Source organism: Podarcis erhardii (assembly GCF_964252035.2).
Source record: "Podarcis erhardii genome assembly, chromosome: 5".
NCBI lineage: Eukaryota > Metazoa > Chordata > Lepidosauria > Squamata > Lacertidae > Podarcis > Podarcis erhardii.
The window spans coordinates 99,363,927-99,378,002 of NC_138509.1; the positions used below are offsets into that span (position 1 = coordinate 99,363,927).

The 14,076-nt window shown below is 47.1% G+C and overlaps 1 protein-coding gene and 1 long non-coding RNA gene across 2 annotated transcripts in view; both read left to right on the forward strand.

The window, feature by feature from the left end:
• The window catches only part of LPP (LIM domain containing preferred translocation partner in lipoma), a 294,160-nt gene extending 289,638 nt beyond the window's left edge, over positions 1 to 4,522 (forward strand). Inside the window, exons 9-11 of the mRNA XM_081862512.1 lie at positions 442 to 620; positions 2,208 to 2,328; positions 3,319 to 4,522. Of these exons, the coding sequence (XP_081718638.1) occupies positions 442 to 620; positions 2,208 to 2,328; positions 3,319 to 3,447 (429 nt within the window). The 3' untranslated portion in view covers positions 3,448 to 4,522. The remainder of the gene's footprint in view (positions 1 to 441; positions 621 to 2,207; positions 2,329 to 3,318) is intronic.
• LOC309342402 overlaps positions 1 to 14,076 on the forward strand; it is a 346,777-nt gene that overhangs the window by 202,285 nt on the left and 130,416 nt on the right. The window lies entirely within an intron of this gene.

Here is a 14,076-nt window from a genome sequence, read left to right on the forward strand (position 1 = left end):
TCCGTGGAAAAGAAAAACATTGAAATTAAAAACCAAGACATGTTTTAAACATGTAAAACCAGCCACGTTGTCTTTGCAGGCAATGATTTCAAGGTTGCCGGGAGAAGGCAGTGTGGCATAGTGGTTAGAGTGCCAGGCTGGGACTTGGGAAACCAGGGTCCACATTTCTTCTGAAACATGAATCTCCCTGGGCATAACCATCCCCTTCCTCTCAGCCTAGCCTACCTCACAGGGTCGTTGTGAGGATCAAAGAGGGAGAACTCTGCACGCCCCCTTGAGCTCTTTGGGGGAGAAGTGGGAACTAAATACAATTAGTAAATAAAATAAGCCTTGTTTGTGCATCCAAGGCCTGAGAGCTTGCCACGTCTAGGAGCGAGGGGCCAGGGGAGATTTGCAGGCTTGGCGCGACTGACAGACTCCGGCTGCCTTTTCCCTCCGCAGAGCACCCTGGAGCAGTGCAGCGTCTGCGCCAAGCCCATCATGGAGCGCATCTTGAGAGCCACCGGCAAGGCTTACCACCCTCACTGCTTCACCTGCGTGATCTGCCAGCGCAGCCTGGACGGGATCCCCTTCACCGTGGACGCTGGCGGAAACATCCACTGCATCGAGGATTTCCACAGGTGGCTGCGCTTCTCTTCGCCTCTTTTGGGGGGGCTCGGGGAGGGGAAGCAGCAGAGGTTTGCGCTTGGGTTGGTGTTTAGGCCCTTTGCAACCTACACGATGTGGGCGGGACTGCTATTATCTTATTATTGTGCTGAAAGTTCATTTTGGCTCGGCCAAAAGCATCGGTGGCGTTCGTGCAAAGCCCCCGGTTGTTTCACGGACAATTGACCTGTACATCACTACTTTATCCTTCCGCTACCACCAATTTTGTGGGGGGGGGGACCCAGGGTTCCCTGGTGACGTATCGAGTCACAGTCAGGTAATAAATAATAATAATAATAATTATTATTATTATTATTATTATTATTATTATTATTATTATTATTATAAAAAAATAAATAAATAATAATAGCCGGCCAGAGCAGAGCTCAGGGTGGCTAACACCAGTAAAAATTACAGTAAAAACGTAATGGGGGGGACGAACCCAATTTAAAATACAGGTTAAAATGCAATTTAAAAGGCAGCCTCATTTTACAAGTAGCCCATAGATCACATAAAGGGAGGGAAACATAAGGGTCAGACTGAGTCCAAACCAAAGGCCAGGCAGAACTGCTCTGTCTTGCAGGCTCTGCGGAAAGATGTCAAGTCCCGCAGGGCCCTAGTCTCTTGTGACAGAGCGTTCCACCAAGTCCGGGCCAGTACTGAAAAGGCCCTGGCCCTAGTTGAGTCCAATCTAATGACCTGGGACCTCCAAAGTGTTGTCATTTGTGGACCTTAAATGTAAAGGTAAAGGGACCCCTGACCATTAGGTCCAGTCGTGACTGACTCTGGGGTTGCGGCGCTCATCTCGCTTTATTGGCCGAGGGAGCCGGCGTACAGCGTCCGGTTCATGTGGCCAGCATGACTGAGCCGCGTCTGGTGAACCAGAGCAGCGCACGGAAACACCGTTTACCTTCCCGCCGGAGCGGTACCTATTTATCTACTTGCACTTTGACGTGTTTTCGAACTGCTAGGTTGGCAGGAGCAGGGACGGAGCAACGGGAGCTCACCCCATCATGGGGATTCGAACTGCCAACCTTCTGATCGGCAAGTCCTAGGCTCTGTGGTTTAACCCACAGCGCCACCCACGTCCCATTGTGGACCTTAAGGTAGAGTTAGCAATGAATATTAAAGTTTATTTCAAACACAAACAAGTTTTAAAATATATTTGAAACACTGTCACTCTATTCCCTCTCAGTCTTCTCCCTGTCTCTAACTCACTCTGACTCTATCTCTTCCCCCCCCCCCCAAAAAAGAACCAACCGAACTAATTTCAAAACCTCTGGACTGAGCCTCAAAATCAGGTAGGCTCCGCCTCCGGGCTTTCTTATTGGTCAACCTGTTAACCCTTTCTCTCCCCCAATGCAAACGTATCCCCAAAGAATGGGCAAACGTTACAGCATTCTTTTCAGTGCACCAGCCGCCCATCACTTGCTGAACATCGAAACCTCGGGCGGTGATATTCTTTGCTCGAGCCCTGGATCTTCCGGCGCCAGTGCAGAATGCTCAGATTCCGCTTGGCTCGATGAGCAGAGCTTTCACGTCAAACTTTCTCCGTTCCCTAGGAAATTCGCTCCCCGCTGCTCTGTCTGCAAAGAGCCCATCATGCCTGCGCAAGGCCAGGAGGAGACTGTGCGCATTGTGGCCTTGGACCGTGACTTCCATGTGGAGTGCTACCGCTGCGAGGTCAGTATCTTCTGCGCATGCAAAGGATGTCCTGTGCATAGATCAGTGGTAAAGGACCCCTGGATGGTTAAGTCCAGTCATAGGCGACTATGGAGTTGCAGCACTCATCTCGCTTTTCAGGCGAAGGGAGTTTGTCCACAAACAGCTTTCCAGGTCATGTGACCAGCAGGATTAAAACTGCTTCTGGCGCAAGCCTGAAAACTTAAGTTGCTGTTTTAGGGGCTGTTTTTAAAAGTCTGGAATGAATTAATCTGTTTTGCATTACTTGCTATGGGAAAGCAGTGTGCCTTGGTTTTGGAATGCTTTGGTTTTGGAACGGACTTCCGGAACAGATTACCGTATTTTTCGCTCTATAGGATGCACCGGACCATAGGAGGGGGAGAACAGGGGGGAAAAAATTCTCCCCCTCTCTGCTCAGCGCCCCTTCAGCGAAGCGGCAGGAGAAACGGAGCCCCTTCCATTTCTCCTCCCGCTTCGCTGAAGGGGTGCTGCGCAGAGAGGGAAAACTGTGCAGCGCCTCTCCAGCGAAGCGAAGCCTGGAGAGCAAGAGGGATCAGTGTGCACCGAACCCTCTCGCTCTCCAGGCTTCAGGCGGCTATCCGTAAGCCTTCGGAGCGCAGCGGGAACTTCTGCTGTGCTCTGAAGGCTTGCAGATAGCTGCCTGAAGCCCCCAGAGCATAGCGGGAGTTCCCTGCGCTCTGGGGGCTTCAGGCGGCTTCAGCGAAAGCAACGGGAAGCCTCCGGAGCATGGGGGGAGCTCTCCCTCTGCGCTTTGGAAGCTTCACGTTGCTATCGCTGAAACCAAAGAGCCTGCATTCACTCCATAAGACGCACACACATTTCCCCTTAATTTTTGAAGGGGGAAAAGTGTGTCTTATAGACCAAAAAATACAGTAAGTTTGAGAACCAAGATACCACTGTAGAGTCATTGTGAAAAGGTGCCTGCAAGCCTGAAATTGTTTAATGCGTCTTTCTCACCCTCTTTTACAGGACTGCGGAGGCCGCCTGTCCGAAGGCGACAACCAGGGCTGCTACCCCTTGGACGGCCACATCCTCTGCAAGATGTGCAACTCTGCCCGGATCCAGGCCCTGACGGCAAAGTCAAGCACCGACCTCTGAACGCCCCCGGGAGCCTCGTGCCATCTTCACCCTCTCGCACAGCTGGAAGGCTTTGGGAGAAGCAGAGCGGCTTGCTGGGGGCTCCACATCATGGCGTCTCCCCCCCCCCCAAGTCTACACTACAGATTTAACTCTTTGAGCCTGCAATCCCTCTCTGCAAGGCACCCTGGGAAATGTAGTTCTCTGGGGTTCTTTCCGAGAAAGGTTTCAGGACACCCCCGCGAAACTACAGTTCCCAGGATGCTTTGAGGAATGCCATGATGCTTAAACTGGTATGAAACTGGTAGATGTTTGTAGTGCAGATGGAACCCCCCCCCGAGTCCTCGGCTGTCTCCATACCCTTCTGGTTTCATCTCCTCTAAATCCGAAACCCATTAGCTTGTCCTATGCATTTTATCCATTCCGACACTCCAGCTACAGATGCTTACGCCTTTTCCTTTTCCTCTTCACACGAGCCATCAGATCCTGAGCTTGTTTGCACATTAATATATGGGGGGGTGAACGGGGACACTTTATATCTATTTCTATAGCCTCATATGATAACGTATTGCAATATTTCACTAGTGCCTTAAAGACAACTATGCAGAGTAAGGAGTTAGAGCAGCGATTCAGGGATGGGAAAGGCGATTAGGGAATCTGCGGGTGCTTGCGAGGGAATGTGCTTGGCAGAGCCGACCAAACTGCGCTCAAGGCTCACCCCTGTCGCACCTCCATGGACCCAGCTTGCTGGGTTTTTACGACCAAAACACAGCTTTCAGAGCTGAGACCACAAGCACACCATTTACTGTAATCTCCGCCTGAAAAAGGAAAAGGAAAAGAGTTTTCTGAGGGGAAGGTAAAAGGACCTCTGGACGGTTAAGTCCAGAAACACACGCTCACACTACAGCTGGAATAAAAAAATCTTGCACAGATTTGATCCTCAGCAGTTCTGAAGAGCTGAAATTTCGCAAATTCCAAAGGTCCGATTTGCGGACGGGTCCCTGAGAGACACTTAACTCGCCGTAAGCCTTGTAGGGCAGCAGTATTAAGTATGGCACTTGCCAAGTGCAGTGACTTATGCCCCCTGCTCCCCCCCCCCAAATAACCCTCTAAATATCCAAACACTAACAAAAGAAATGTTCCATCCTTGAGGTCCAAGTTGAATTAAACACATTCTGCAGTTAGAAAGGTAAAGAGGACGATGTTCCAGTTTCAAATATCCTTCTCCCCGTTGGGTGTGGGAGCCCAGTACCGGAACTGGGATCCCAGCGAAGAAGGGGCACCGTTTTGGTTGAGGTGCTGTCCCCACAGACCCTGAGTGCTCCATGCAGGGCCAGTGCTGCAGCGGCGCCTCCCTGCCCCACCTGTGTCTGTGTTGCAGAGGACCAGTAAAGGGACCCCTGACCATTAAGTCCAGTCGCAGACTAAGCCGCTTCTGGCCAACCAGAGCAGCGCACGGAAATGCCGTTTACCTTCCCGCTGGAGTGGTACCTATTTATCTACTTGCACTTTGATGTGCTTTCAAACTGCTCGGTTGGCAGGAGCAGGGACCGAGCAACGGGAGCTCACCCTGTCATGGGGATTCAAACCGCCGACCTTCTGATCGGCAAGTCCTAGGCTCTGTGGTTTAGACCACAGCGCCACCCAAGGGGTCAGTAAAGACTGTGTTCTCAGGCATGTGTAGCTTGCAGAGACATCTCTTCCTTGGTTTGAAAGACGAACGCCCCCCCCCCCATAAGAGGTGGGAAATGAAAGTAGGGCCCTGAGAGCTATATTCTTCTGTCCAGAAGTTTGCGACTGGGGTTGGACTAGATGACCATTGTGGGCCCCCTCCAACTGTGCAGTTCTACATCAGCTAGCTCTGCACTACAACCTAGCAGTTCAAAAGCACATCAGTGCAAGTAGATAAATAGGTACCGCTGCGGCGGGAAGGTAAATGGCGTTTCCGTGCGCTCTGGTTTCCGCCACGGTGTCCCATTGCGCCAGAAGCGGTTTAATCCTGCTGGCCACATGACTCGGAAAGCTGTCTGCGGACAAACACCAGCTCCCTCAGCCTGAAAAGCGAGATGAGCACCACAATCCCATAGTCGCCTGTGAATGGACTTAACCGTCCGGGGTCCTTTACCTTTACCTCGCTTTCGACCTCTCTCCCAGAGACCCAGGAGTTTTTGAGGGATATTTGGATGGGAAGGTCAGTAGCGGCAGCCAAGCTTCCGAGAGGGAAGACCTGCGTGCCATCTCTACACACTCAGAGCAGCCTGTTGCAAACAGAGGAGTCCCCTGGGGTGTACCCCAGAACCCACTGCAATTGGCAGACGGGGTCTTCTGCAAATATGTCGATGTGGGCAAAGGTTTGAAATCTCTGCCCTGCAGCAAAACGCTATAACCTCAGCAATGGGGTCGCTCCCCTTGCCATAAACTCCATAGCAAAGTAATCCCCCCTGCCTGGAGAGTTGATGCCTCAGCCGTGGTCCCTCTGGGAGCAGGGGGAGGGTAGATCACCAGTCTTCCCATTTCAAAGAAATGGCAATAGGTTTCCTTTGACTATAGTCAGAATGTGGATTTAAATGGAGATTAAGAGCTACAGGCTATTCCACCCAGCGTTTTATCATTCAATCGTGGTTTGCCTCTCTCCATTAACACAGAGGAACTGTGTCACTCCAGATGGCAGGAAGGTTATCCTCCAGCTGAACTGGGGAGCCGGGATCCTTGCACCTCTAGAGCTAGCTTATCAGGGAGAAGGCTAAGTAAGGACCCTGACACACTAAGTTTCTTCGTGCAGGGATGCATGCATGAACCTGAAGTCTGCAACGCTGTTAGCCCAGCCAGTGCTGCACCGCATGGTTTTCCAAACCTCGCATTTCAGCGCTTTGATGTTTCTCTCTCTGGAGAAGAGCAGGGCAGCGTTTCAGCTGAGTCCTTACCGAGAAATGTAGTAAATGAAGTAGAGTGCAATTGAGTGTTACGCTCGTAGGGCTTAGTCACCATAGCAGAGTATATTTATTACAAAGCTTTATTTAACCTATTGCAAATGAAACACTCACCCCTCTTTTTTTGCCAAAGAGACCTTGGCCACGATCCACTAGGAATGCCTTTTGCATGAGCCCTGCTGCAAGGAAGGAGAGCAGCAGTGCATTTCAATGGTTCACGTTCAGGCGATGTTCCTAGTGGATTGGGCCCGTGGGTGGTTGCTGTTGTTTTCCCCTAAAGTATGCAATATTTTTTATTCCTGAAAAGTTTATAACCTGAGATTTCCCTGCGCCTTTCCCCCAAATATATAGGATTTTTTATATATATAAAAATTATAAATGTATGTATACTTAATAAGAAATATATATGTCTACCATTTTGATTAAACTTTTTATGTGTGTAAGTTAGGTTGAGATGAGCTGAGGACAGTGGAAACGTCATTTGCATGTTAGATGTTCTTGTGGATGAGTTGGTGCCTGGACAATTGCACTCTTAGTTTTAAGACAAATACTTAGCAATCTGTAGACTTAACCCTTATTCCCACTGATAATTAATAGGAAACCCTACAAAAAAACCCCCATACAGTCCAAGTTTAAGAGAGCCCGAGGTCCCAAACCTCAAGATATGGTATTGCAATCACCACCTTTATTTTATTTTATTCTGCTTCATCGTGCACACTCATTGGAAGGAAATATTGATTGCCCCGTAACCCTAATTCCAGTTACTGGGAAGGGGTGCTGAAATTAGATTTAGGAGAGAGGTTTGTGAAGCTCAAGGCGATGTCCAGGTTTCACCCATCAGCTATGCTTAAAGTAGGACCGAATCCAGTATAAAGGAAATCCGATTGGGCCATATCTGGCCCCCGTCCAGATGTTTTGGACCACATGTCCCACCAGCCGAAGCCAGTAATCCAAAACAGCTGGAGGGAGGCCAGCTTAAGGCAAAGGCTGGATTCACGGAGAGATGGACCTGTGGCTGCTCGGTGGAACCTCCATGTGCAAGGGCACTGTACCTCTGAACTCCAGAATGGGGAGCGTTTTTCTTTCTAGTGCCTCTGATGTATTATTTGCACTCAATTCTTTCCCCATTTTGCCTTGTCTGCTCAGAAGTAAGTCCTGCTGCCTTCAGTGGGGCTTACTCTGAGCAAAGTAGGTTTAGGGTTACAGCCTTGATGCAAAACCAATTCAGATTGGCGAGATCAAGGTTTCTAATGCTGTGTTACTGGCAGGAACAGGGAAATGCTTTTGTGAACAACGTGACGATCACAGATCTCTACATCTTCTTTTGCTCTTTCTTTCTTTCTTTCTTTCTTTCTTTCTTTCTTTCTTTCTTTCTTTCTTTTGAACAGGGAAGGGACTGGGCGCTTTCTGAGTTTTGTGTCACCCAACACTGCAAGGGGTCAGACTAGATGGGCCTTGGAGATCCCTTCCAACTCTACTACCTAAACATTAGGAAGAACTTCCTGACAGTAAGAGCTGTTTGACAGTGGAATTTGCTGCCCAGGAGTGTGGTGGAGTCTCCTTCTTTGGAGGTCTTTAAGCAGAGGCTTGACAACCATATGTCAGGAGTGCTCTGATGGTGTTTCCTGCTTGGCAGGGGGTTGGACTTGATGGCCCTTGTGCTCTCTTCCAACTCTATGATTCTATGATTCTATGATTCTATGATTCTACATTTCTATGGTTCTGCAAGAAAGGGCACATCTTTGAATGCATTGAATCATAGAGCTGGGAGGCAGGGACCCCAGTGGTCATCTAGTCCAACCCCCTGCAATGGAGGAATCTCTTTTTAAAAAAATATTTGTATTAGTTTTCAAACATAACATTTTCAACAATTCTTAAACATACTTTTATACCTTATATAATTTTGTTGACTTCCATCAATCACATCTGACATTTTTTTCCAATTTTTCACCTAATTTACATTTCTTACTTTCACTATTACATTTAAATATCATAACTAATATCTCTCTTCTTTCTCTTCTTTGCAATATTTCCTATTTCCCTCCTTGCAAAACTTCTTGTAGTCCTACTAGCTTAATTTGTTGATTACAGTTGCTCTTCAAATAATTCGTATATTTCTTCCAATCTTCTGTAAATCCCGCAGGTTCCGAATCCATCCTGTCATTTTGTCCAATTCTGCGTAGTCCATTAATTTCGTCTGCCATTCTTCATTCGTCATTATTTCTTCTTGCTTCCATTTCTGGCCCAACAAAACTCTTGCCGCTGTTGTTGCGTATAAAAACCATTTAATGTCCTGTCTTTTAATGTCCTGGCTTATAACACCAACTAAAAGCAATGCAGGAATCTCAGCCCAAGCATTCATGACAGAGAGCCCTCCAGCCTCTGCTCTAAACCTCCAAGGAAGGAGAGCCCATTTTCCAAGGGAGTCTGTTCCACTGCCAAACAATTCTTAGCGTCCTCCTTTTCCTCCTCCTGCCCTGTACATATTTGCTAAATCCAATAGTCCCTTCATTTCATATAAAGGTCAAATGCGGACGCTCTGAGATGCTAAAGTCCTCAAACAAGCAGCATCCTTTGGTCCTTCCTGTGAAATCTCAGGGGCACTGCTGTACATTGCATTTTCAGCTTTGAATAGCCAGGCTTAGAAGGGGCCGGTGGAGGGGGTGGGGTGGGGTGGGGGGAATCCTGCGAGAGGGTTTGATGGTGGCTGCCTGGGAAACCGCACAAGTCAGCTTTTTTAGAAAAAAAACCCGCTTATTGTAATTTGCCAGATCTGGTGCACAGCTGACAGACACCTTCCTGCAGGCGGTGGGGTTACAATAACTCCTGCTAGCCAACCCACCACCAATGCAGAAGGAGGGGGGGACGTGTCTCTAGCCAGGAATTATATTTAGCCTTTTGGTTGCATAACAGTAGGCCAGCTCCTCTCTCTCTCTCTCTCTCTCTCTCTCTCTCTCTCTCTCCTCTGTAGGTCCTTTCCCTGACAGCTCACAACCCCTTATTGATGAGCAAGCTTTATTTTTAACAAAATAAATCAAATATCTGCATCGGGTGCATGCTGTAAATCTCTGGCATGCTGAATTATTTTTCTCTTTTTGAGACTGAGTGCATTGCGAGAGCTGAGCTGATGTGAATTTCTCCCCAGTACGATCCGCAGGGAGAAAGCAGGTTGTCAGAATGTGGGGCAAAGCTGATTTCGGCCTGCAAAAGTCCTAAGTATTTTATCTTTGACAGGCTGTTGGGTGTTTGGTTTTTTTAGTGGGGGAGCTGTTAACATTTGTTGTTGTTGTTTAGTCGTTTAGTCGTGTCCGCCTCTTCGTGACACCCTGGACCAGAGCATGCCAGGCACTCCTGTCTTCCACTGCCTCCCGCAGTTTGGTCAAACCCAGGTTGGTAGCTTCGAGAACACTGTCCCACCATCTCGTCCTCTGTCCTCCCCTTCTCCTTCTGCCCTCCATCTTTCCCAACATCAGGGTCTTTTCCAGGGAGTCTTCTCTTCTCATGAGGTGGCCAAAGTCTTGGAGCTTCAGCTTCAGGATCTGTCCTTCCAGCGAGCACTCAGGGCTAATTTCCTTCAGAACGCATAGGTTTGATCTTCTTGCAGTCCATGGGACTCTCAAGAGTCTCCTCCAGCACCAGAATTCAAAAGCATCCATTCTTCGGCGATCAGCCTTCTTGATCGTCCAGCTTTAACTTGCATACATCACTACTGAGAAAACCATAGCTTTTACTGTTAACATAGGATCACATAATTGTGGAGTTGGAAGAGACCCCCAAAGGTCATCTATCGCAACCCCTGCAATTCATGGAACTTTTAAATGTCCATGCCATTTCAAAATGTTTAAAAAGCTGGGGGGGGCGGACTTAACATCTCCACCCCCCCCCAAATAAACCCAAGCTTAGACTTAGAATGACCGTTAAACAATTCCGCATCTGGCCACGTTCTGCAGCAGGTTAAGATGAAAAAGTGAAGTGGTCTGGATTTGATCAAAAATGGTTCTCTCTTGGGCTGGTGAAGCTGTGCCACGTCACTGCCACCTCGTTAAGTTTTCTGTTAAAAATAATAACAATGCAAACAGGGGAAATGGGTTTAAAACAAGTGAATAAAACCAGTTGCAGCTCAGGACAGTACTGAAAACCCCACTAAGAGAGAAATCAAAGCAGCGGGTCAGGATAATTCAGTTTGACGCTGCATCCCACCCGAAGACATTTCAGGTATCTATGTAGCATAAGGACATAGGTCCTGTGGGATCCCACCAGTGAGGGCTGTTAACGGAAAAATCCGAGGGCTCCCTTGGACAAAAACAAAGACACCAACCAGGATAACTTGGAGCAAAACAGCAGCCTGTAGGCTTGGCCTTTATTGATCTGTTGCAACAGGGTGCTCCCCTCACCTGCAGGAGAGAGGAAGGACCCAGAAAAATGGTGCGCAAGGCCTTATAAAGACTTTTGAAATTGCCACCCTGTAGATCAAGACCATCCCCAGAAACATCATACATACATCACAGAAGGGGTGTAACCTAAAACCACCCCTCAGATACATCACACCTACATCACAGAAAAGGCGGTCTAAAACAGAAATTTTAATACTGTTTTTCTCCTGTCTGGCAGGTTACTTGATTGGATTTCCTGGGTAGCCTGGCCAGTCTTTTGTAATGATAAATACTTAGTTCCTGACTCCAGGTCACAGGCTCACACCCTATTCAAACACAGACATGCCCTTAAGACAGGATTTGTGAAGGAAAAGACAATGGGGAGGCTTTTCCAGTTTGACCTTGCAGAGAAAACATTTGCACAGTTAAGGAATCAAAATGGTTCCAGGTTGGCCTTCCTAAGCTGGTATATGAATGTGCTTGGTTGGTACACTTATGAACATTACCATATATCTAAGACCATAAAATTCCTGTCACAGGGCCCATCTATTCATTCATTTATTTCCGAAAATTCATACACTGCTTGCTTGTGGGAAGTGCCTCAAAGCAGTTTTCAAAAAGATGAAACAATAAAATCGCCAGGGAGAAATTCCCACCATCGTTAAAACGGAACAAAAAGTTAAAATGCCAAAACAAGTTAAAGCTCGCATCAACTTTCAAAGCAACTGGAAACATTTTTTTTTTTTTTTTTTTGCAGACTCCAGAAAGAATGCAGAGAAGGCGCCTGCTAGTATCAATAGGCAGGGAGTTCCAAAGTGTAAAAGATCGAGTTCTTTCATATGCGGAACTGGGAACAGGGCCAATTTAGTGATGTCATTGGGAAACTGGTCCCAAGTTGTTAAGCCCCTCATCCTGTTCTCACAGTGGCCAAGGAGATGCCTGTGGCAAATCCGCCAAGCAGGATTCGAACGCAAGACCCCTCTCCCCACCCCTAGTTTTCAGCAACTGGGGTTCAGAAGCTGTAAACTAAGATAGTTGTTCGGTTTGCATGAGATGGGCAAAGGGTTTGTTTGTTTGTTTGCTGCGAGAAACGAGTTCCAACTGCAGATTTTTATTTTTATTAAAAAGGAAGAGCACAGGCCAGTCATTTTTCATGTTTAGGATTTCTCTCTCTCTCTCTCTCTCTCTCTCTCTCTCTCTCTCTCTCTCTCCCTTTTATCTCCAGCATCTTCTCATAAAACTTAGGCATGAGAAAAATGCTTTAATGTGGAACATTCCGTGAACTGAAAGTCCCATAACTCCTGTGCAAATATTGGCTTGAGCTTGTGGCTTCAGCTGGAGGCAGCAGCCCTGATGTTATTTCTGCGGGGAGGGGGGAGTTAGGAAGTTTGCATTAGACATTAAAAGTGGGGAGAATACGCAGTGGATCGTTTTCTGCATTTCCTTTTCTCTTGGCAGAATTGCCTGCATATATATATATATATATATCCCCTCTTGCCATAAATAGAGTCAAAGCGTCTCTATTTGCAGTTGTGTCTTTATAAAGCATAATTCTCTTGCTGGGGGGAAAGTGAGAAGGATGTTGTTCTCCCCCCCCCAGCTGCTATTGATGGGGCTGTGTGCAATGATTAACTCTGGTTAGGCGGGACACTTCTTTCTAATTCCTAGTTCCTTTTTGTAGCTCAATTCCATCTCCCAGGTGGTTGGTTCATTGCTTTGCAATATACAGGAGTACCTTGGATCTCGAACGCCTCGCCAGTCAAACGTTTTGGCTCCTGAACACTGCAAACCCGGAAATGAGCGTTCCGGTTTGCAAATGTTCTTTGGCACCCGAACATCCGGCGCAGCTTCCGATTGGCTGCAGGAGCTTCCTGCAGCCAATCGGAAGCCGCGCTTTGGTTTCCAAACATTTTGGAAGTTGAACGGACTTCCGGAACAGATTCTGTTCGACTTCCGAGGGACGACTGTACATGCTTTGAATCACCAAATCTGCAGCAGTTACAGCGAGTTTATGTGTGTGCATATTTTAAAATCTATTATTATTATTATTATTATTATTATTATTATTATTATTATGCCATGGTTATAAGATGAATAGAAAACTCCACAGTTGCAATATAAGTATTTTAGTCTAAGATGGACAGGCAGCCCTTGGTTCAAATCTCACCTGTGCCATGAGTCCAAAAAATGTAGTATAAGCACCGACAACTGGGAAACACAGGCCTGCGAGCACTCCAGTTGGAGAACAGCCTTGACCTAAGGTGTCATGGGCTTTGAAGACACTCAAACTCAGGACGCAATGGAGAAACGTGCTAAGAGGAAGGCACGCTTGGCAAACCCTCACCAGGATCAACTCCCGCCCAGAAACCAATATCCCCACTGTGGAAGGACGTGTGGGTCCAGAATTGGCCTCCACAGTCACTTACGGACTCACTGTTAAGACCATGTTTATGGAAGACAATCTTACTTGGCTACGAGGGATCGCCAAAGAGGAAGGCTGCAGTCACTACTCTCTCAGCATCATCAGCCTTGTCCTGCGCGCACACACACACCCTTGTCTTCCAGAAAACTCTTGAGAAATGTGAGATTTAGGACACCAGAATGATCTGGGCTGCTGCTTTCTGCCACACAAACACCAGCGCTCTTCCACACAGTTATTGCGGCACGAGGAGTACTTATTTGTAAGGTGTGCACACAGATTGGAGGGGAGGATCGTCCCCCCTCTTAAACTGAGAGCTCTCCTAGCGTATTTATAAAAGATATAAAAATGAGATGAATTACTCTTTTGTATGCCTGTTCTCTATCGTTAACCTTCCCTGAACCACAGAATCCAGATTCACCAGCATATACTTTTGTATTCAACAGACACAAAGTGCCCTATTGCTATTTTTTTAGGAGAAATCAAAGTATCTCAAGCATATATTTTCTGTACGTTGTTCTTGTATGCAATTATACAACTATGTGCCTTTCTGCCTTTTTGCTCTGCTCTTTGAGTTATCCTTTTGTTGCATCCTTTAAAAAAAATAATCAAATTATATTTTCTGAAAGAAAGAAAAAAATCTTCTCTTTTTGTAAGAATAAAAATACACAGCATTTTCTGAAGCCTTGCTATTACTTCTTTTTTTAAGGGGGGAGGACACAAAAATTGCAGATGGTTTGAAGAATGCTTTAGCGACCCAATAAACTCTCAATACACTTTGCTTGGGCCTGTGTGTGAACCTCATCTTCCCTTTTCCATTTGCAGCTGCTTTCTTTACCAGGAGCAAAACATGGTCCGTTACTTGGATGGTTGGGAGGGGTGAGCCTGGGGTGATTTCAGAGGATGCTTACAAAAATTAGGACTTGTC